This window comes from Polyodon spathula, chromosome 2 (assembly GCF_017654505.1).
Source record: "Polyodon spathula isolate WHYD16114869_AA chromosome 2, ASM1765450v1, whole genome shotgun sequence".
Classification (NCBI taxonomy): domain Eukaryota; kingdom Metazoa; phylum Chordata; class Actinopteri; order Acipenseriformes; family Polyodontidae; genus Polyodon; species Polyodon spathula.
This window is the reverse complement of record NC_054535.1, coordinates 42824555-42845941: the sequence shown is the minus strand read 5'-3', so window position 1 is coordinate 42845941 and position 21387 is coordinate 42824555. Positions and strand designations below refer to the sequence as shown.

Genomic DNA, 21387 nt, shown 5'->3' with positions numbered 1-21387 from the left:
GCAAAGCACAGAAAAATTAAATCACACAGCGACTTTCTGATATGAATTAAGAATCTCTAAAAGTATGATTATAACATGATCATTCTTTTTTCATTAATTTTTGTTTTCAATAAACTCTTAAGGTGACCAGTGTTCTATTGTTTTCAGCGCAAACAAATAAATAATATTTTCCAAGTACATGGAAAACGACAAAGCGGTATATAATTCAACATGTTAACGTAACATTATTTCAGCAGGTTTCATTCGACTTCATGAAGTAAAATGAGTTCATTCTATAGGGTGATTATAACCATACAAGAGACAAAACATTGGGGGCTTCGCCTTCACTCACACCTGCAATACCCATGGTTGTTACCTGTGCTGTTAATCCCCAACCTTTTATAAGCAGTAAAAAAAAAAAAAAATTTTAAAAAGCTGCAAAAGCCTAAATGGAGTTTATGCAACAGATGTCCTTTAGGAATAAAATGCTGAAGCCCATGCAGTTTCTGATGATCCATTTGACAGTAACCCAAAAAGTCAAATAGCACAGCTACACCACTGCATATGCAGCTATATGAAGGGGCAGATTAAGGGAAAGATTTAAGAGGTTATGAAAAAAGTTCCATGCATTTGGTATAGGAAGCAGCGCTCATCTGTTAGCCATAAATAGGCTAGACAATACAGACAATTTTTCAGTGTCAAAACCTTGGTGTTTCAAACTCTGAGTATTGATTCTGAACCCACTGTGGCTGCGTGCTCCTTGTCAGCATGTTAAACTCTGTGCCCTTATTGCTCTCTATTTCTGGCATAGAGGTCAATGGGCATGTAAAGCCAAGTACTCTGGGAAGTGAAAAACCCAGAAAGGTAACCACCTGCTAAACAGGTCAATTCGGGCTTTGAATGCAAACGTGTCGTCATACAGTTAAGGGCTTGGTAAAACACACAGCACCTAAACAAACTGAGAATTCATGACCCTTAATACACCACTCCAAGCTCTGCTGTGTGCCTATGCAAAAACTACAACTGTACGCATGCGAATCCTTTGTTTAGAGTAAAGAAACGGAAGCTTTTAGGTGTATTACGACATGGGCTGCACCAAGGAACATGGACGATCAATAATATACAAGTAATTACATAGCTCCAAAAACACAACATAATCCAGTTACTTAACATTGTATTTATTTTCCCTAAAGGGATATATAATCTGTACAATAAATAATTAATAACTTCTCTTATAACTTATAACTTGAGAGAGATTTAGACTAAAGAGCAATAAAAATAAATATATGCAAATACACAAACCCAGTACAAACCCCAATTAAAGAATCCAGTATAGAATTAGCACAGGTCTTTTTTAAACCTAGAGCGTAGATAATAAAAAAATTGACCACAAATACCAACATTGTCAAACTGACCACAAATACTTCTAACGATGATTAGGAAAGAACGTTTCTTCAAGATAACAGCATTCTTTAATATGAACTCCTGACAGGACATCTTGATGTTAAATTTGTTTATTAAATGATTTCTAGATGAAACTTAAATCAGTTTAACAAACCGTAGATATCAAACATTTTGTTCACCTTTTAGTTGGTGTATATGTAATAGAAAACTCAAATTTAAGCCACATTTGCTATATGTTAAAACTGGGCTGCCTAGCCAAGTTTCACGTACAATGCTACAGAAATTATTATTTAGTATAAGAGGATATTGTTAACAATCCATCGACACAGAAATTCCAATTTCAGGCAAGTCATGGACTAAAAAGGTCTTCCTTTCACTCATCCTTAGTATTTAAAGCAAACATACTCTTAAAAGCAAAAAATGAATTGCTTTACAATGTACATTTTAAAGTGCTTTCTGGCAGTGGGCAGTAGCACATACCTGCAGAATGCATAAGTGTATATCACACAATAAGCTGTAACCTAGACAGGACACAACATCAGATCAGTGAAAGGAGATTTATAAGATCCCGGCATAACGAAATGGGAACGAGAACTCATAAGTGTATTTACAGTCAAACTCGTGTAGTACATATTGGTAACAGGACCCCTTGAAAGATTCAAGTGAGCTGCTGCATTTACCCTCCCATTCTTATGTTGTGACTCTCAATTGTGAAACAGTACTCAAGAGACAAAAGACCACTGTATCGCCCACCTATCTAAATGCCTTTTTAGGGGGGTTTCTTCACAGCAATCTAGCTTTAAGTGCTGATGTTAAATTAATCTCAGATCTCTTTTTAAATTAAGCCAGTCTAGAGCTACTACATTCTAGCTATCTTTTTTTTTTTCTGTGTACTTGATGCATTTCTGATAAATGGGAAAAGAATAGATGACCTGGCAGAAGGCTCAGACAATAACATGTGATTTACAGGACACAAATGCAGCTACTATAAGATTTATCTGACAGCCCTTTTAGATAGCGGACTGTTGAGTATCCGATTAAATGATTTCTAGTCTGGAATTTCTACTACCGAGTAGCCCTGTGCATTATTTATTTATTAGATGTTTTGGATGAAAACATTTTTAAAACGATGCACTTCAGAATGCAGCGTTATAAATTCAGCTTTAAACCTGGAATTGAGGTGGTGATATTGGAAAAAATGCGAGACTGAATTAGGGCAGGCAAAAATAGAAGCTTTTTAAAGTGGCCTTCAATGCTATGACGATGCTTTCAAAAATGATACTCATCATGTCTAATAAGGAAGTGCACTTTGAAGACACACTTATTATTACCTGTAAACCCAATGAGCTATGATATAGGGTTAGATGATATACCAAAACAAACAGTACTTTTTTTTTTTAAGTTAGTATACTTGTTATTTATACATAACATAAAAAATATAATACAAATCTAGAACTATGTATAAAGGGCTCAGTCCATTTCGATACTGATAAACCTTGCTACGTACATTTTCAACAGAAAACAAGTTCACATCAACTGCAAACTTCAGAAGGCTCCGACTTAGTGTTGTTAGATTCAATCACCAAGGCAACAATATGGGTAAATGCCAACTATGACAAGTTGTTTTAATACATGTTACTTAAACAGCCTCTACCAATTGTGTTTTGAGGTGTGACATCATATTTTTTAAATATGCAGTAGACCCCATCACATCCTAATTGAATTGGTTCTAGGGGTCCATTGGATATGTGAAAATATATATCTCAGAGGGAGTTGTTATACTACATTGTAGTTGCTGTATTAATATTGGGGCAGTAAAAATTAACAATGTCAGATACATAAGTGTGTCATGAAAATAATTGCAAAACAGTATTTGGCAAATTACAAATGGGCATTCAAAGAACAGTTCTTACCATGCATTCAGTCCATTTCGAAGCTCTAAGTGCATGTTAAACCAAGGCAGAAAAGTTTAAAAAAAAATTCATACACAGAACAAACTGGCTGTGTTTTACGTTTTTAATGTTACAGTAATTATATTACTCCCTTGCTTTCTTTTATTGAACATGGTTAAACTGGGCAGTTTGTTGAACTGACAGCGATGTAAAAAGTGACATTTTTTTACATCCAACGCATCGTCTGTTCTATTTATTGTTTGTTTATTTTTATTTTTTATTTGTAAATGACTCCACTCTGTCCTACTAAGAGCTTAATTTATTGTTTTGAACCCATAATAAAATGTTCATTGATCAGCTTCCATCTATACCACTCAGTAGGTACAGAAGCTGCATGTGTCAATGAAGAACACTGGTTAAGAAGGTATCATATCTTACAGGACTAGATACGATGGGTTCTACTATATTGGTATATTATACTATCACAACAAAGACGGACAATTTTCTATTTGAAAAAACCAACAACTTGACTATAATTCAGGTTAGAAATGACCATCAATGTTTCATTAACAAGGGAAGTCAACTTTTATGCATAGCCACAGGAGCTGTAGAAGCTGATGTAACATTTTTAACAGTGCATCAACTTGTAATCTGTATGTTTGGACAGTGATTCTTCGTAGCCTGCCACAACAATTCAGATTAATTTTATTTATTTGTTACAGCCATTAAATCAGCAGGTTGCTTCGTTATTAAATTAAATGGTGAACTGATTCAGACTTTGTTAATAATGCTGTGTTTAAATACACTAGTCCCTCTTTTACTAGTCATCTAATAGATAACACTTGACAAAGCAGACTACACTCAGACAGTCACACTAAGAAAAGATCCTTATTCCAGAGCTTTTAAGTTAGATATAAGAATCAATACGGTGCACAAGAGTGGGATGAAATATACCATTCCCAGTTAATGTTCATGATCAAAATTGATCTTTAATTGCAAAAGGCCACATCTCCTTTTAGCAGGCACAATCAAACTACTGTTTAGAATCCAATTCTCAACGAGAGTCTGACGTCATTGTGCATACATCTCTCATATTTGCCATGATTAAAAACTAGTTTTTGACCTGATCCCTTGATCTTTGACACCGGACGCACTCCATCTCACCGAGGAAATTAATTAAAATTTTAGAGTGATAGTATCACATCCCACCCCATCTTACTTGAAAAAAATCAATCAAACTCAGTCCTATCTCCTCCCCATATCTGCAACATGTCCACTTGATATCTTGTTCCGTATCTCTTCAGCCTTCTTGTACTGGAAGTAAGTTCACTTCATACTAATATAAATCACTTCTGCTTCTAAGACGTCGGATCCCCTCAAAGAATGTAAAACGCAAATCATAAAATGTAATTATCGCAGCACAACAGTCTGTATGTAACTCACCTCTGGATAAATAAGGGCTCATTTAGATGCTATCCATTTTTAATTTGAGGTGGGACACTTCCCCCACCATAAAATTACATTTGCATTGGATGTGAGAGAATGTACTTTCTGTGATTTATTAAAGCAATCAGCACCATATTTTCTGTTCCCCTTTTTAACTGGAACTTCAGACTCCTGTGTTGGAGTACTTTGCAGCCTGGGCTCAAGCAGCGTCCATCGCCAGATTCTCAGTTTGATTAGATTAGCATTAAACAACACCCTGACAGATATGACAAATAGGTGCATTAGACCATGTCATTTATTCTCCCTTCTGGATGTTAAGGTTCGGTTCTTTCCTGTGCACCAGCTTCCCAAATATATGCAGCAAATGACACAAAAACTGATGTGTAATCTCTATTTATTACTGTTGGAAAATAACTACAGTGAAAAATGTGAGATAAATGGGGGGGGGGGGGGGGGGGGGGGGGGAGCAGGGAAAGGCATGTTTTTCATTAAAATAAAACTGATCAAAACACATTGGCAAAAGCAAGCGTGATGCAATTAATCAGCATTTTTTTCCCTGCATTTTTGAGCCTTTGTACTTTTATTTTTGTAATGTCTGTATTATCTATGTACACAGGTTACATTCATGCACAAAGAAAGCCTTTTTGTGTGCATGAGTCTAGTATTTGCTACCCTATAGCTAATGTCTACAGCAACTCCACTGTAACACCCATTAGATGTGATCTCCTGAAGCAATTGTCCTTATTGCACTTTATTGACAACATGTAGTATTGATTTTGTTTTTCACACCTGCTATGATTCTTTCATTTGTATTCATGAACTATCCATCAGCATTATCTAAATAAATGTGGAAACACTGCCACAAAAAAAAGAATCGATGCAAAAGAAACATTAATTTAGCATTATCCTTTTTTGTCAGGCAAGTAAAACCATCATGGCTGCAAATGAAGGTCAAAGGTGTTTAAATGGGTCGAAACCCTTGACCTCTTGACCAATATTCCTTTCATTAAAGATACCTTATTTTACATTATTTTAAAGTAATAACTGGGGTTCTATTGACTGCCAAGGGCTGGCTTCAAAGTGTCCATGAAAGATAAACAATGTAATAGTCTCTCTCTCTCTCTCTCTCTTTATTGCATATAACTCAAAAGCTGTAATTCAGCTGCTTTACTGCCAGCGTGAAAGAAACACTATATTAAGCAGTGAACAAAATGAAGAGCTGCTTGTTGTTTTAAAAGGTCTGTTTTGTGTCATGTACAGAACGGACTTGCCTGAGAACACAGCAGCATGACCAGCTCCACAACCGAGCTGCTGGACTTCATGCAGACCAAACCTGAAAAAAGAAGAAAGAAAAAAAAGAAAGGTGACCCAATAACCTCCTATTCTGCACAACCAAATCCATTTATTATACTACCACAATGTAATGCTATCAATTACTGTAAGTCAAGGCCACTTTGCAGATATGTGTGTCATAAAAGGGTTGATGTCGTTTTTTAAACCAGTTTCTGTCCACGGCACTAATTTACCTAAGAGAAGAGCCAACCAAGATAATAAAAGAACCTTATCTATTATGCACTGCTTTTAATTTTGGACTTTAGCCTATAAACAGTAAATTAAAATATTGTTCATATTATAAAGAATCACATATTTTTCACAGAATAAATCATTTTAAAACTGTGTTGGTGCAAAACACATAGGCTAGGGTAATAAAAGGGGCAAGCCACTGAAAAAGAAAACAGGTTGGCTTTTTGTAAACTTAATGAAGTAGTACAAGACAAGTTAATTGAATGAATATACATAGATATGGTCTCCTGCCTGTTTTTCTTTTTTTTGTGTGGGTGGACATCAATTGAAGAGTTAACACATTTGCATGCAGCTACCATTAAAAAATTGTAACAGAAAAACAAACAAAACAAACAAAAAAATAAAGAAACAACACAGGCCCAGACCAGACCAATCTGCAACATCTGCAGATCCAGAAATATTGACGATTTAATTAACCAACAAAATGTAACTGTAAACTAATACATATTTGTGCCTTGTATTACAGCTACAAATGTGCAGAGCATATGTCTTATTGATCCATAATATCTGCATTTTGCTGTTTTGGAGCGAGGGGGTTATTATATATGCAGAGAGGGGAAATGGCTCCATGACCTTTGCTTTCTCAGTTACTCTCTCCCTTCAGCCCCCAGCTATCAATCAAGTTTCCATTTTGTTTGGTGGCAGCAGACATCCCAAACACTCTTATTAGTACTCTGACCTACGACCCCTTTCTCTATAAAACCTTTGCAGAACTGTAATCAGTTAGTTAAAAGATACTCTAGATGGTTTACGGCTTAAATTTGATTACTATAGGTTTTTCAAAATATTAAGAGCCAACACTTGAAAACTGCCCCATTCATTACCAAGTGCATTTGTGGTGTAATCCCAAAACAGCCTGTGAAGTTCAGAGGGCTCATTTACAAGCAAGACTACCCTTTGCCTATGAATGCGAGTTTAGATTATACTCTCCACCAGCGGGGCTCTCCGAGGGTCTGCATTAGTTTCAGATCTATAGTGTGATATAATGTGATCAAATTCAGACTACTTTATCCAGTTATTACATTTGATTCAAGGTTATATACAGTTCATACATCCATATTGTGTTTAATGGAGAATACAGACAAGACTTTGCAAATAATTTAAGTTGTAACAATGTAAATGTCTAGCAAGATCAGAAACTATTTTAGCTATTCATCATTACATCTATTTTCTCTCCTGTTATGACACAAAAAATTGTCTGACTGAGTGTATAAGGGCAATTAAAGGATACACAGGTACGTTTCTAAAGATTTCTTAAATTAAAACTATATTTGCAATTCCCACATCTGAATTTAGACTCTCTGGTTACCAACAGGTAACCACAAGGAGGCATTTTCAACAGAACTAGAATGTGAAATATACCATTGTACTTTAAGCACCCATAGAAGGGACGCGACTCTGCCGGTCCTGCGACATGTTTTCAATTATGTTTTTCTTTTTTTTACGGGTAAAAATATAATATTTACAACCAGTCTGAGCGTTTCTGAGATATGTAGCTCCAATATTGAATGTTGATCCCTTTTCTCCATCATGATCCACTAGACCTTTATGTGAATCCTAGTTGACAGCTCCTTTTGAGTACTTCCTGATTCCAAAGAAATCACATCTGGTGGCCTTTCAACTATGCTGGTTGAAAAGTCAACTCACCATGTGATTTTGTAAATAGCTAGTTCTATAAATGAACAAGAAATTAAGATTCTCTAGGCTCAGATAATGTCAGGATTTTGATACAATATCAATATTGCAGCAATGAAATTTGATTTTAAAATGTCATAACGGGCAAATGAAAATAACAACAACAATAATAATAATAATAATACAATAGAAGTTACAATGTAACTCTGAATTCACTGATTTCACAAATGCGTACTGTATTAAATAATATCCACAGGAGTCTCAGGAAGAAGGATTCCTAGTGTCTGCTCTTTGTCTTCTACAGTAGCCAGGAGCCCCATTCCCTGTTTCAAGGGGGCTGCTTAACTGACTGGTTGTAACTACTGTAAGCAACAACTGAATGAGGTGCCCATGGCAGGAATATAATACATTGTAAAAAATGGTGATTAACAGTAGCTTCATAATCCATCCCACCACAATAGTATTGTGGTATCAATGTGAAGGTAAGAAATGGAAGACTTACTTGTACCTTCTATGAGCAGCTCCTGCCCATGGCTGCCCAGAAGGGTACGGGAAAGGAAGGGAGCAAAATCTACGAAGATCTCCCTCAGAAGAGGTGCAGCCTTTTCAAGGGCATGTTCAAGCCTTTCAGAAATGCTGCAAAAATGAAGAGATGGATCAGAGATGGCCCAGGATGTGAAGAGATTTCGAGCATTTTTCACTTTGATGTATAAACCCTGAAGCATTCCTCTCTTTCTACAAATGCCAAAAGCACATTTTGATTTAACTTTTTCCAATACATTAACAAACAGAACAACATCTTTTAATCTGGTTGTTTGGGTTTTAAAATTCAATTTTAATGGGCTCCCAAGAGGCGCATCGGGAAAAGGCACTCTGCGTGGAGTGCAGGATGCGCCCTATAGCCTGGACATCGCCAGTCCAGGCTATTCCACTGCCAACCTCGGATGGGAGCTCCCAGGGGGCAGCACACAATTGGCAGAGAACCAGGGGAGGGGACTTAGGTCAGGGTGTCCAAGGCTCACCGCGCACCAGCGACCCCTGTGGTCTGGCCGGGCACCTGAAGGCTTGCCTGTAAGCTGCCCAGAGCTGCGTTGTCCTCCGACGCTGTAGCTCTGAGGTGGCTGCATGGTGGGCCTGTAGCGTGAAAAAGAAGCGGTTGGCTGACGGCACACACTTTGGAGGACAGCTGCACCCGAGACAGCGCAGGGGTGGTAGCGGTGAGCTGAGCCTAAAGATAATTGGCTATTTCAAATTGAGAGAAAATGATAAAAACAATTGGCTACTACTTGTTTTTTTTATTATTATTTAAAAAAAAGAATGTGCTGCCATTTGTAGTGAAAGGCACTTAAGAGTGCATATTAATCTCTTAAATTAATAATACTAATATGAATAATTCTTACTGAAAATATATTGTGACATCTTTAGGTCAGGATTAGTGTTAAGAGACAAAAGAAAGCAACAATAACCTTAACTTCTTTGTAAATCCTGGAAAACTGTTTAAAATACAAATATTGACAAAGCATTGCTCCAAGCTGAATTACCTCATATTTGAAGCATAATCTTGTGTCATTGGGGACACACTGGGAACAGATGGTAGATTTGCACTTGCAGATCCACTTCCTGTATGAAATACAAAAAAAAATTGCAATATCTCGCTTGTTCACGGTTTTAAACAATGCTACTGCAAAAACAAATTGTGCATTACATATATTTCTTCATTATATACAGTGAATAGTTAGGATGTCTATTTACTTATGACAAGTCTGTCTTCATCTGTCTATACGACACACAATCACAGGATTTATAATAGAACTAACAATGGATAATATAGTTGAACTGATATATGAATATTTTTTACAAATATGGATTGTATTGCCCCAAGCCTCAGGACCAACCAATTGTGGGATTACAATGCCAGATACTTATGGCTTGTGGAAATAATGGGCAGGGGAGCAAGATTGTTACTAGAAGTCATAGTTGACTGAATTGCTGAACTCAAAACAACAAAAAAACAAAACAAAATAATAAAATAAAAAAAAACATCTAAAATTTAAAAAAATATTACAAATCTAAAATTAAATATAAAAATAAATCAAATATAAATGTGAGCATTCACCTTAAATGGACATGTTTAAATACAGCAATGAAAGATGTGTGATCATAGTGGTTCCCTTACTGGTACACGTCAAAAGTCAACAGAGAGATGAAAGCCTTTTCACACTTTCTCCTCCAAAACCTCCAATGTTTCACTTTCAGGGCCCAGATAAGTCAGTAGGCAGACACTCTCCCAAAAATCAGTATCAACGCATGGCAAGTTTCAAAATAACATCTGCAGTGAAAGTGTTACAAGTGCTAAACACCACAAAACCTGAGCATGTGTCTGTGGCATTGGAAGGTCTTGTATGCGTAAATGAAGTAGCCACTTCAAACATGAAGGACTAAATTGACTTATCTCTATTAATCTCTTTCCTGATAAACTGGCTCCTTCAGACTGACGGCTTTACAGACATTTACAAGGACTTGAAAGAAAATGCAAATAGATTAACTGTCTAGTGTTCAGCTAGTGAGGGCCATTGTTTACATAAATTGACCAGAGTCCAATCCCTGTACAGGTCAGGATAATAAAAAGGTCACAGCTACTTCTTTTAAAATGTTAGCACTACGTACAATTGTGTCCTGTCCACCTTTTAAATATTGAATGTAAATATAACCTCACTATATAAAGTTTAATTGGTGTCAATTAAATCTGTATTTACAACAGACAATCAGGACAAAATGGAATGTTTGTATGTTAAACAGTTAATGTTTTAATATTACCACATATTTTACATACAGTAATCTTGTTTAAATGTATCAACAAAAATGTGTATTTCATATATGGCTAAATGCTGACTTTATTTTTAAACAAATGTTTGTGCACCTCTCCAAAAAAACATACATGAATTAAGTACAAATTTAATCGTCTCAGATACTCGTGACACACTCCAGTTCTTTCACACTTATCAGGATAGATTAGATATAGAACTGTTATTCAAGCTCTGGATGTTTCGGCATTCTTGTATATTCTCTGGTGTAAACACCATTAAATTTCAGTCTTTCACGCTTACTAGTTTATGTCTGCATTAAAAAAGCACTGCCATCAAAGGGTCTACAGGAGTTGGAAATTTTAATAAGATGCTTACCAGTCCACAACCACTACACAATCATTCAGGAGACTACTGCATCAGGAAAAGTCCACCTTTCTTTAGGAATCTGTTTATTAGCAGTTATAGAATGAGTGGGGGTATCCCTGAACTATGGCAGAATGGGTTTGAACCGTTGTTCAACGGGAACGATTGCTAATTAGTGTGCAATATTAGTAGTTTGTTTAATTATACTTTGCTTGGCTAGCAGTTAGCTACTGTTCTCAATTGGTTTCTTTTTATACTTGAATTGAGTATATATTGAAAGTGTTTTTCCAGTGTTGATTTGTATAACATTTGCCTACAAGGTTTAACCAGACATGTATTTGTAGCACCAAGTACACCAAGTGCAATCATGCAGGAAACTTGCTGTGCTACATTGAAGAATGTAATAGGTCACCATGAACTAGCATTTCTCTTGTATTGTTTTTTCCCCCCATAATAAATGCCCAGCACGTCATGGCATAGAATGATGCAATTCCAGATAACTACAAAACAGATCAGTGTTGTTTTTAGATTTGGCAGGATGAAATGAAAACACATTCTACAGCTATACAGCAAACACAATATAATTTTGGATTTAATCTGCCGCTAAATCTCTGTATTAGAACACCAACTTTCTATCTCTTTTGATCGTGCATGTACATATTTATTAGGTCAGCACATACTATTTGTTTTGGTGAATAGAAAGTCATATGTGTATGTTTTCCCACCTCTTCTAAAAGTTTGAAAAAATACTGTATTTACACGTTGATTTCCTCAATGAACACATTTCCCTCAGTAAGCATATTAACTACAACAAAAAGTAATGGGACATAAGGTTTTGAGTCCAGGACCTCTTGATACAAGTAAGCACTGACCCGAGATCCAACAGTCTAAACCAGTTCTGTCCCAGCCCGATTGTTAGTTATTTGGAGACAAACGATAGACACGATTGGCACTTTTTCAGACGTTCAATCTAAGATGTTATGAACATACCGAATTAACCACCTTCCCACACCCATCACTAACTCACCAGCAGCGGGCTCTGTTGCTGTGCTGTGGGGAGCGTCCGATGTGGAGACCACACTGACAATATTAACAGGGGCAGCAGCGGTGGCATCATGGACTGTCGTGGCAGCAGTTACTGTACTAGCAGCCAAAGATGGAGCTCCGCCTGCCTTCTTGGGAGCTACCACAACACTCCTGAAACAAAATGTAAAGAAAATGAATACGAGGGAAGGTTGAAACAGTAGTTGATGGTCGTGCTATTATCAATCATTATTAAAAAAAACAGATAATCATCTGACAGCCAGCTAAAGCTGAAGCTATCCTAAGCTGCTACTGAGATGTTTTGTTACTTTCTCTTTGATTTGTCTATAAAAAGAGATGCTGAGGGAATGTTAAGTGCCACAATTAAACTGGGGATCAGGAAACTCACTGTCCCCTGCTACTCTACTGTGTGACAGAACATTTATTTTAAATAGCCAACAAGCAAAAGCAGGCCGAGTGTGTGAGACAGGAACTGAACTAACCGATTGCCAAAAAACAATTAAAACTGATTGCCAAAAAACAATTAAAAATGTCATTATTGTCCAGCCCAAATATAAGGTAGAAAGAAAAGATAAAAACACAACACACCACTGTTATTGTATGTTCACATTCCAAATAATACATACATACATGCGTGTGTATATGTGTGTGTGTGTGTGTGTGTGTGTGTATATATATATATATATATATATATATATATATATATATATATATATATATATATATATACACACACACACACGTATGTATTATTGGGATGTGAACATACAATAACAATGGTCTGTTGTGTTTTAATTTTTTCTTATATATGCTACAATACTGGCACCTCTTGCATTCACGTATTTATTTACTTGGCTTTTCATGTCTAAAATCATAAAAGTAACAAGGCAGTTCCATATGCATTAAAAAGAACCACTACATTAATCTCAATGTTTGGTACTTAACACAAGTTGCGAGACCTACAAAAGTAAATTGCTGAAAAGCTGCCTACAGACTGATCTTCGCTGTAAAAGCAGAGTACATAAAATAACACAAATGCAAATTATCCATATTCATTTATGAATTTATGGTTTGCAGGTGAAGTGCTAAACAACAAATCCTTAACACATCGCATTAAGAAGAAATTAAAGGCTCTCTTTAATAAGATTTTTATTTTTTTTTGTACCCGTAAAGATGCAAGAATCCTACTAATTAGGTAAATCTTTGCGTCAATGCATGTTGCACTCCCTGAGCAGTGCTTAATTTTAATTACCTAGTAACATTACCCATAACCCTAAATGTACATTCAACTGAATATTTACTTAATTATATCTTCTGAAGACTCTGCTACAACTGCATCCCATATGAATTCCCATAATGGCCTTAAATACTTACATTTGAAAAAAAAAGAAATAAATAACCCAGCTGAAGGTCTTGCTTTTGACTTGCAAAATGCTTTTAACCCCACTTAACAACAGGAACGTGTTTTTACAATACTCTAGGTGAGGTGCATTATAATAAGCACTGGCGCATAACAGGAAAGTTTAAAACAACATTAAGCACCTGCAATCATGAGCATTTATTTGGCATAAATAGTTGGGGGAGAGAAGTAGCAAATACCTTTTCACTTCCTACTGTTAACACAACATTGATAAAATGAACAAACTACTGAAATAAAATTAATACAACACCCTCCAATATAAAGATCACACTTAAGAGCTTTTGCCTTGTATTCACTCTAATGAGTATAAAGATTCGACTACACAAACAACTGTGCTGATATTTATATAACCTCATTTCTAAGTATGATTCAATAATAATGAAATATACTAAAGAATGATTTACACCAGGGGCTCCTGAGTGGCGCATCCGGTAAAAGCACTCAGCCATGGAGTGCAGGATGCACCCTATAGCCTGGAGGTCGCCGGTTTGGGTCCAGGCTATTTCACTGCTGACCATGGATGGGAGTTCCCAGGGTGGTGCACAATTGGCCGAGTGAAGCCCGGGGGGTGTCCTCGGCTCACTATACACCAGCGACCCTTAAGGACTGTCCAGGAACCTGGGGGCTTGCCTGTAAGCTGCCCAGAGCTGCGTTGTCCTCCGACGCTGTAGCTCTGGGTTGGCTGCAAGGCAGGCCGGCAGAGTGAAAAAAAGCGGTCAGCTGACAGCACACCCTTCGGAGGAAACCGGGGTAAAATCAATTGGTGACTACTAAATTTTTTTTTTTTCTCTTTAAAAGAATAATTTACACTATGAGGCACTTAACTGTTAGGTACTTGCTTATTCTGTATACTGTAAAGCCAAATCTTATTACCAATTTTCTTTATTTGAAGGAATATAATAATTATTCAGTAACTATTAAAAGCAACTGGATTAACTATCCCAGTCTCATAAAAATACTTTATTAATCAATCCGAAATATTTTCCATAGCTAGGTTATCTTCTAAGTAGCCACTTGTCATCCATGTTTTTGAGGCTGGGGTGTGTGGGGGTGTGTGTCCATCTGGTCTCTCATTCTTTTTCTAAATTATTCAGTACAACATAAGCTACACTTAGATGGGTGTAATAGTAAGCAATATGCTGGTATCAATTAATCACTCATCAAGTAATCTGTCGTACAACCAAGCAATGCATCTGGATTCAGGCCAGTTGTTATTTAATTATTTAGAAGGTTAACCGATACTGTACCAAATGTGTCAACATATCGATGAGTGGAGTTAGTGGCACTAAATTTTGTTCCCCAATCTATTGGGTCCAAGCAAACACTTCCACTGAAACCATTAGGCACAGGTATTGGGCTCAAGGGTTTATTCCCCCTCGTTCCCTTTTTTAAAGCATTAGTAGTTCCACTATTTATTTTTTTAATGTTATTGAAGTTATGCAAATACAACTGGTGCATCCTGGGAGCTTGCTGTGGTCACGTGGTCTGATGGCAGTAATATTATTGGAGTGATTTAAACTGTGACACATGAAATGATTAGGTAGCAGGAAGCAGCAACAAGCTTTCGTCTAGTTCTGTCCACACCTAACATGTTCCAAATTAAAGTATACAATACAAACAAGGAATCAAAATGTATTTAAGAGAAAGGGGGGCCATTGAAAACATTGCTGGTGCTAATGATAAGATAAAAAGATAAGATCTTGGTAAGCACCTCTTTTTAAACTCATTTAGTACAAATATTATTAAACTGTGGTCCGTTTAAAAGCTGAATCATAGCCCAATCATACAATATCATTTAGGTTTGAGACAGGAATTTATATAACCAAAATTTGACCTTGATTGCATGTGGCATCACGACAAAGTATTGTGTGCATTCCTAGTAAATATTAATATTTACTTCCCACCATGCTTTGGGTAAAGCTGTGTTTGCCAGTATCAAACTACACAAAACACACTGCCAAAACAAATATTATTTTGAAATGCAGCTGTTATGTTGCTGAATAAATAACACTTGTGATGGAGTTGTGTATTTATACAGTTTGGATTCCTTGTTTAAAAAAAAAAATAAATTGTCACAAAGACGGCTGGAGTGGGGGACGTCATACCAGCAAGAGGAACCAGGAAATAAACAGAGAGAGGTGGAGTTGCATTTAATAGTGCACAGACAGAAAATAAAAGGTTGCAAGACAAACAAAACACAGGACATGGCACTGGTAGCCAAAACAAAGAGATGAAACAAAATGGACTAACACTAAACAAACACGGTGAGCTGATATTTTTAAACTACTTATTATTATTATTATTATTATTTATTATTATTATTATTATTATTACCTCCGTCTCCAATCCTGTTCTCCACTCACCGAACACACAACCCCGAGTGAGTGAAAACATGCAGCTTTTATGCAGCTGTACCGAGACTCGATTGCTAATCAATAATTCAGTTGGAGTCACGGTACAACTGCACGTGAATTAATAAAGTGCAATTCCCAGTGCTCATATATCATCACTTTTTACTTGCAATCCTGTGCAATCTTTGTGCCTAAATACAAATATATATTTTAAACACTCGTGTTACACAGACCCGTTTATATCCCGTGTACCAATGACTATACACCAACATTAACACACAACATACAACACAAAATACACACTGGGGCAGGTACTTTGCCACACTCATTAAAATATTTAATGGTTGCAACAGAACGGTTGGTTGGCATTTTTATCCTCAACAGGCTAGCGGAAACGTCCTCATTCAACAAACGAGCAGAATTAACCTTCAGTCGAATACAACAGGCAGACCACAACAGTCTTTATTCACATTTTAGGGCTAACGGTTGTGTTTTTTCACCTCTCTCTTACCTTATTATCAGGTTCACAATCTGACTGATTCTCAGTTCAGTATTGGATTTTAATCATTTATTTATTTGTTTTTCTCTTCTCGTTGAACAGAAATCATAAACACATAAAAAGACATTTGAAGTTACATGCCTTGAATACTTGTAGTGTGGGTGTATTGATACCGACTGTAGTGATGGACTTATCTACAATTTAAAGACACTAATAAGGGTTGGTCCTGGTTAATACATAAAGTTAGAACGCTGAAGACCACCAGGTCCTGTAGGGCATGACTCCATACAGGACTGTGCCAAACAACAACCAATTGTAGTGATGGGTCATTAAACCAACACCCTGTCTATTGTGTGGTCATGAACAATCCTATGGCACAGATTTAAAAGACAGGTTATGGGTGTCACAACTCCAAAATAGTAATTGTAATTATAAGCAATATATTTTGTGTATGCAGTTGGGAATAGTAAAATATTATTATTTAATACAGCACAGGAGTGATACTATTTGTTTTTGTAATGTCTGTAGGCAGGATTGTCAAGAGAGAATACAACAGCACTTCAAAAAAAGAGTGGAGTTTTATTTTTATTTTTCATCTAATTACTATTTAAGTGTTGCCTGAAATTCACAACCTACTGGGGTTTGGTGGGAAAGCAGACCCAGCCTTAACAGCTGATGCACCAGACAAGTTGAGGGCCATCAAGATAAACGCTGGCACCTACTCACTGCCTGTGTGGATCCCCTCTATTAGATAAGAGACAGATTTCAGCATGGGAATGAAAGCACACACCTAGTTGTTTGAAAAGGGCTCCAGCACAGGCAGACAAAGCAGGCTTTTTCTGCTTAGCTGTTACTCTATGCTTTCCAGCAAGGTTGGTAAGCCAGGGTCGATAATCCTTAAGATATGAGGAGAGTTCTGATTTCTGACAAAGCATTCCTCAGATACATGCCGGATCATAGGAATGTCTTGAAAATTCCCAGATTTTCAGGCGAGTACTCCTTCGACAACATGAGAACAACTTTTAACAAGGTGCCTTCTCCCAAATGCATGTTAGCTCACAGAGCTTTGTGTCTGCCACAAAACAATATTTTAAATGCAAACCAGACCCAGTCCATCCTACAGCACATCTAGATGTCTGCTCCTACAAAGTTGCACTAAACTATTACTGCTCTGGTATTTCCCCAAGGATGAGAATTTATACTTCTAACTAAGGACAGTTTTCCATAAAACCTCACAATCCACAAAGGATGAGATGAAAAAGCAGGCCTATAAATGAAAAAAGTGACATTCTGAAAAGCTTAAGGACATGTGAACAACAAAAAACTAAAGTATAATTGCTTAAAAGAAATTAATTTATTGATTTTTTTTTTTGTTTAAATAACCAAGCATGACATGCTTTTGCAAACAGGGCTTCATCTGAGTAGGTCATTTAATCTTTTATAAATATTTTGAAATTAGGAAAAGGGAGTTCCTAATTATGAAGGTGTTAAGTAGTGATTTATTTATGTATTTTTAATGACAGTTACCAGTGGTGCACAAATCAGGTCATGAAAAGCTGGAATCCTTCCTGGTTTTTATTCTAACCATAGCCAAAATTTGTTAATTGGACGAATTAAGCTCCTAATAAGGTCCAATAAAGTACTTTAGGGTGCAGTTGGAATAAAAACCTGCAGGGACAGCGGCCCTCTAGGACCGAGTTGTGCACCTCTTTGTTAAACCATGAAATTACTGGATCTATATATGAAGTTTGGCTATTCTGCACTTCATCGAACACATGCAGTCATATTAATAATAATAATGTATTCAAGACAAACCAAAAACAAATAGAAACAAATAAATAAAAAAGAGCTAATAGTTCTAGATCAGTCTGTAAACAAAGTAATAAAAACAAGCAGAAAAGGGTTATCATTCCAAAAACACGTTAAACCTAGTGGTTTATCTGTTGACACACTGGGACTGGGATGATAACGCATTCTTTTTCAGATATAATCTCCATTAATCTGCCTTGTTAATGCTACATCTAATGACATACAACATTATACCAAGAGATACTGCATCTAGAGTTCATAAAAAGACTTACCTGTCAAACGATCTGAACTGTACAGATTTATCTGTTGCACCATCTCCTATAGCTCCTAAGAATGCTGGAGGAATGAGGGCTGGGTCGACTACCATTTCCTCAGCTGGCATGCTGACCAGACTGCGAAGTATGTCCTTCACGTTCTTGCCCTGATTGGCATCAGCCGATGAAGAGGACATCTTGTTCTCCTGCTCTAGGATATCCTGGGTTTTCTTCACCTCAGAGGAGAGGGTGGACAGCACCTTACTGACGGCATCGGGCCCAGTAATGGCAGCCTCAGTCCCGGCCCCTGCCGGGGCTTCCACTTCACTGGCAGCAATGAAGGCCTGCTCCTCTCCAATACCAGAATCCTTTCTCCGTAAAGAAGAGCCATTCTCAAAATCAGCAGCAGCATGGGCATTATCCCCAACTGCACCCTTATCCAGCTCTAAAGAAGAACAAAAAAGGACGTGATGGATTTTACAAGACATCAACCACTATAACATCCAAAGTATTTCCTTTAAAAAATTTTTTTTAAAAAACTGTCAAAAACATTATTATCTGGTCATTTTTGCAAGATAGTTAAAGGTTTGATTAGAACTAGTAACTAGCTTCTATGTTTGCTTTTTATTTAACTGAACATATTATGCAATAGTAACCTATAGCTGCGGCCACATCGCTCCCGCTTTTCGTGCTCTTCACTGATTGGCTACGTTGTGGAGGCTTCCATTCATTCTGAGGTTCCAGGATGTCCCTGTACTTCGATACCATGAGCACTGAAATGAAGTACACTACAGCCAAGGCTAGAAACTGGGCCTGCTTGCTGTCCTCCTGGAAAAGAAAACATCAACGGTAGTGCACACATGTGAGATCTATAAATGTAGATCCGAGATCAAGTCATAATGCCGTACACCCGCCATACAACACAGAGATAGAGCCTACGCTACGCGTTTAACTGTGACTCATCTGCTACTTTAACAATGTAAGTTCTGAAAAAAGAAAAAGTATTACAAATCACCAACTCTTGAGAACTTACGATATCTCTGAAGACCACGGCACGTAGACGGTTTATATCCATGTCTTGTAGCAACCGATCAAGATCCCTTATAGGTGAAACACCACCTGTGATAACATCCACTGGGCTCTAAGTGAAAGAAAAAACTTACCACGTCAGTCTTAATACTAAAACATAATATAAAAAGGTGTTTTAGCTTTATGTTTTTGCACATTCCCCCACCCTCCTCCAACAAATACTTTGCTTTGTTTCCCTAATTATCATGTTATGTTTACTGTAAAGCAGCAGAGCACTGGTAAATTCCTCACTCAATCTCTTTAGATATACAGTTAATTCTCGTTTATATGAATTAATGGACTAGCTACATTTTTTTATTATCATCAGTAATTCGTATCATCAGGACACAAAATGCATACTGTCACTTTTTATTTACGGTATAGTAACACAGAAACCAAATGTCAACTACAGAACAAGAACAATTTTAAAAATTAGACATTGCAAATTAAGAGCATTTGCAATCTGCATGACACATTCTATTCAAGGGCATTTTTAAACCAGGAACCACTATATTTTTCTCCTCCTAGTTTGAAGGTAAATGAGTGGGTAGGTTTTGTAGTTTAACCCTGTTCTACGACAGTGTTATTAACAATTCTGCACAAGTGTCTTTTTTATAGAAGGTTATTGAATACAAAAGTTGACATTGTAATTGAGATATTTGTTTTAGACATTTACTAAGCTAAGAATGCATAAAGACACTTGACAGCAGGCTATTCAGGAAGGCATCGAGATTTTTACTGGAAGCCAGTATATCAAATTTAAAAAGTTCAAAAACAGGAGAGGGCTCAGAATTGGGTTTATACACTAAGGACTGCAGACAATGCAATCTGATATGGACTGATGAAATTAAGGGTTGCACTTTTAGAATATAAAAAAGGGATTTTCTTTTTCATAAGCTTCCTCTCCTCCAGAAAAATATTCTTCCTAAGATACCTATGCCTTAAAAGGATAGTACTTACAATTCACTAAGTGCAGCAATCCCATTAAAACAAGCTGTAGTACATAATCAATGATCGTATTTCTCTCCAGTTCACTTCTGCTATGGAAACGAGTGTTTCAGAGAAGAAAGGCCCCCAAAGCCCTATACAGGGGCTTACCATGTGGCCAAAGACGGTGACTTTAAAGATCAGTGTTTAACTGTCCCTGTATCCCAAAGGCTATTTGATTTAAAATACATTTTGGATAAAACAGCAATTAAAAATGTGTTCAAAGGAGTATGATTAAGGGAGCTTTAAAATCAATTTTCTGACCTTATCAGCACTAGCAATATTATCACTGGTCCCCTAATCTTTGTGCTGAAGATAGGTTCTTCATATTAGTTTTTATCTTAATATGGGGATACACAGATATCTCAAGTTTCACTATATCTTAAAGTGAATTTGCCCTTCCTAGAACTGTATTACTTCCTGTGTTAGACTGTGTCACACACACAGTCAGCCTTTGGCCAGAACATAGAAAATGTACCTTTATTACAGGACTTTATATGGTGCCAGGAAGACGATACAGTGTGGTACCTGAAAATCTGTATATTCTAGCACAGCAGTGGGCAATACCAGTACCCTAAATTACTTAACTGGACCAATTAAGTGCTTATTAGAAGCTTAATTAGTCAGTTGGAACAAACACCAGGAGAGACACTGGCCCTCCAGACTAGAATTGCCCACCCCTGCTCTAGCACATGACTAAGACATGTTCAGTGTCACTGGTTTATGCTTTGCATTAAGTCTACAAGTCTAGTGCATTAACTTTCTAATCAAGCAGCGGACACAATGCAACAGAGAATGACCCATCTAGAAACCTTGATGTTCTTAAAACTTTAGATAATCTATTG

General features: G+C 36.8%; 1 protein-coding gene across 7 annotated transcripts in view; it reads right to left on the bottom strand.

Moving 5' to 3' along the window:
* Positions 1-21387, bottom strand: part of LOC121296784 (lipopolysaccharide-responsive and beige-like anchor protein) — a 295937-nt gene that overhangs the window by 209084 nt on the left and 65466 nt on the right. For 6 of the 7 annotated variants that reach the window (XM_041222596.1, XM_041222620.1, XM_041222566.1 and 3 more), the window contains 7 exons: positions 19521-19628; positions 19144-19315; positions 18506-18932; positions 12138-12307; positions 9482-9560; positions 8443-8576; positions 5993-6054 (listed from right to left, as the gene is read on the bottom strand). In XM_041222596.1, coding sequence (XP_041078530.1) covers positions 5993-6054; positions 8443-8576; positions 9482-9560; positions 12138-12307; positions 18506-18932; positions 19144-19315; positions 19521-19628 — 1152 coding nt within the window. The remainder of the gene's footprint in view (positions 1-5992; positions 6055-8442; positions 8577-9481; positions 9561-12137; positions 12308-18505; positions 18933-19143; positions 19316-19520; positions 19629-21387) is intronic. The other variant, XM_041222603.1, reaches the window with a different exon arrangement.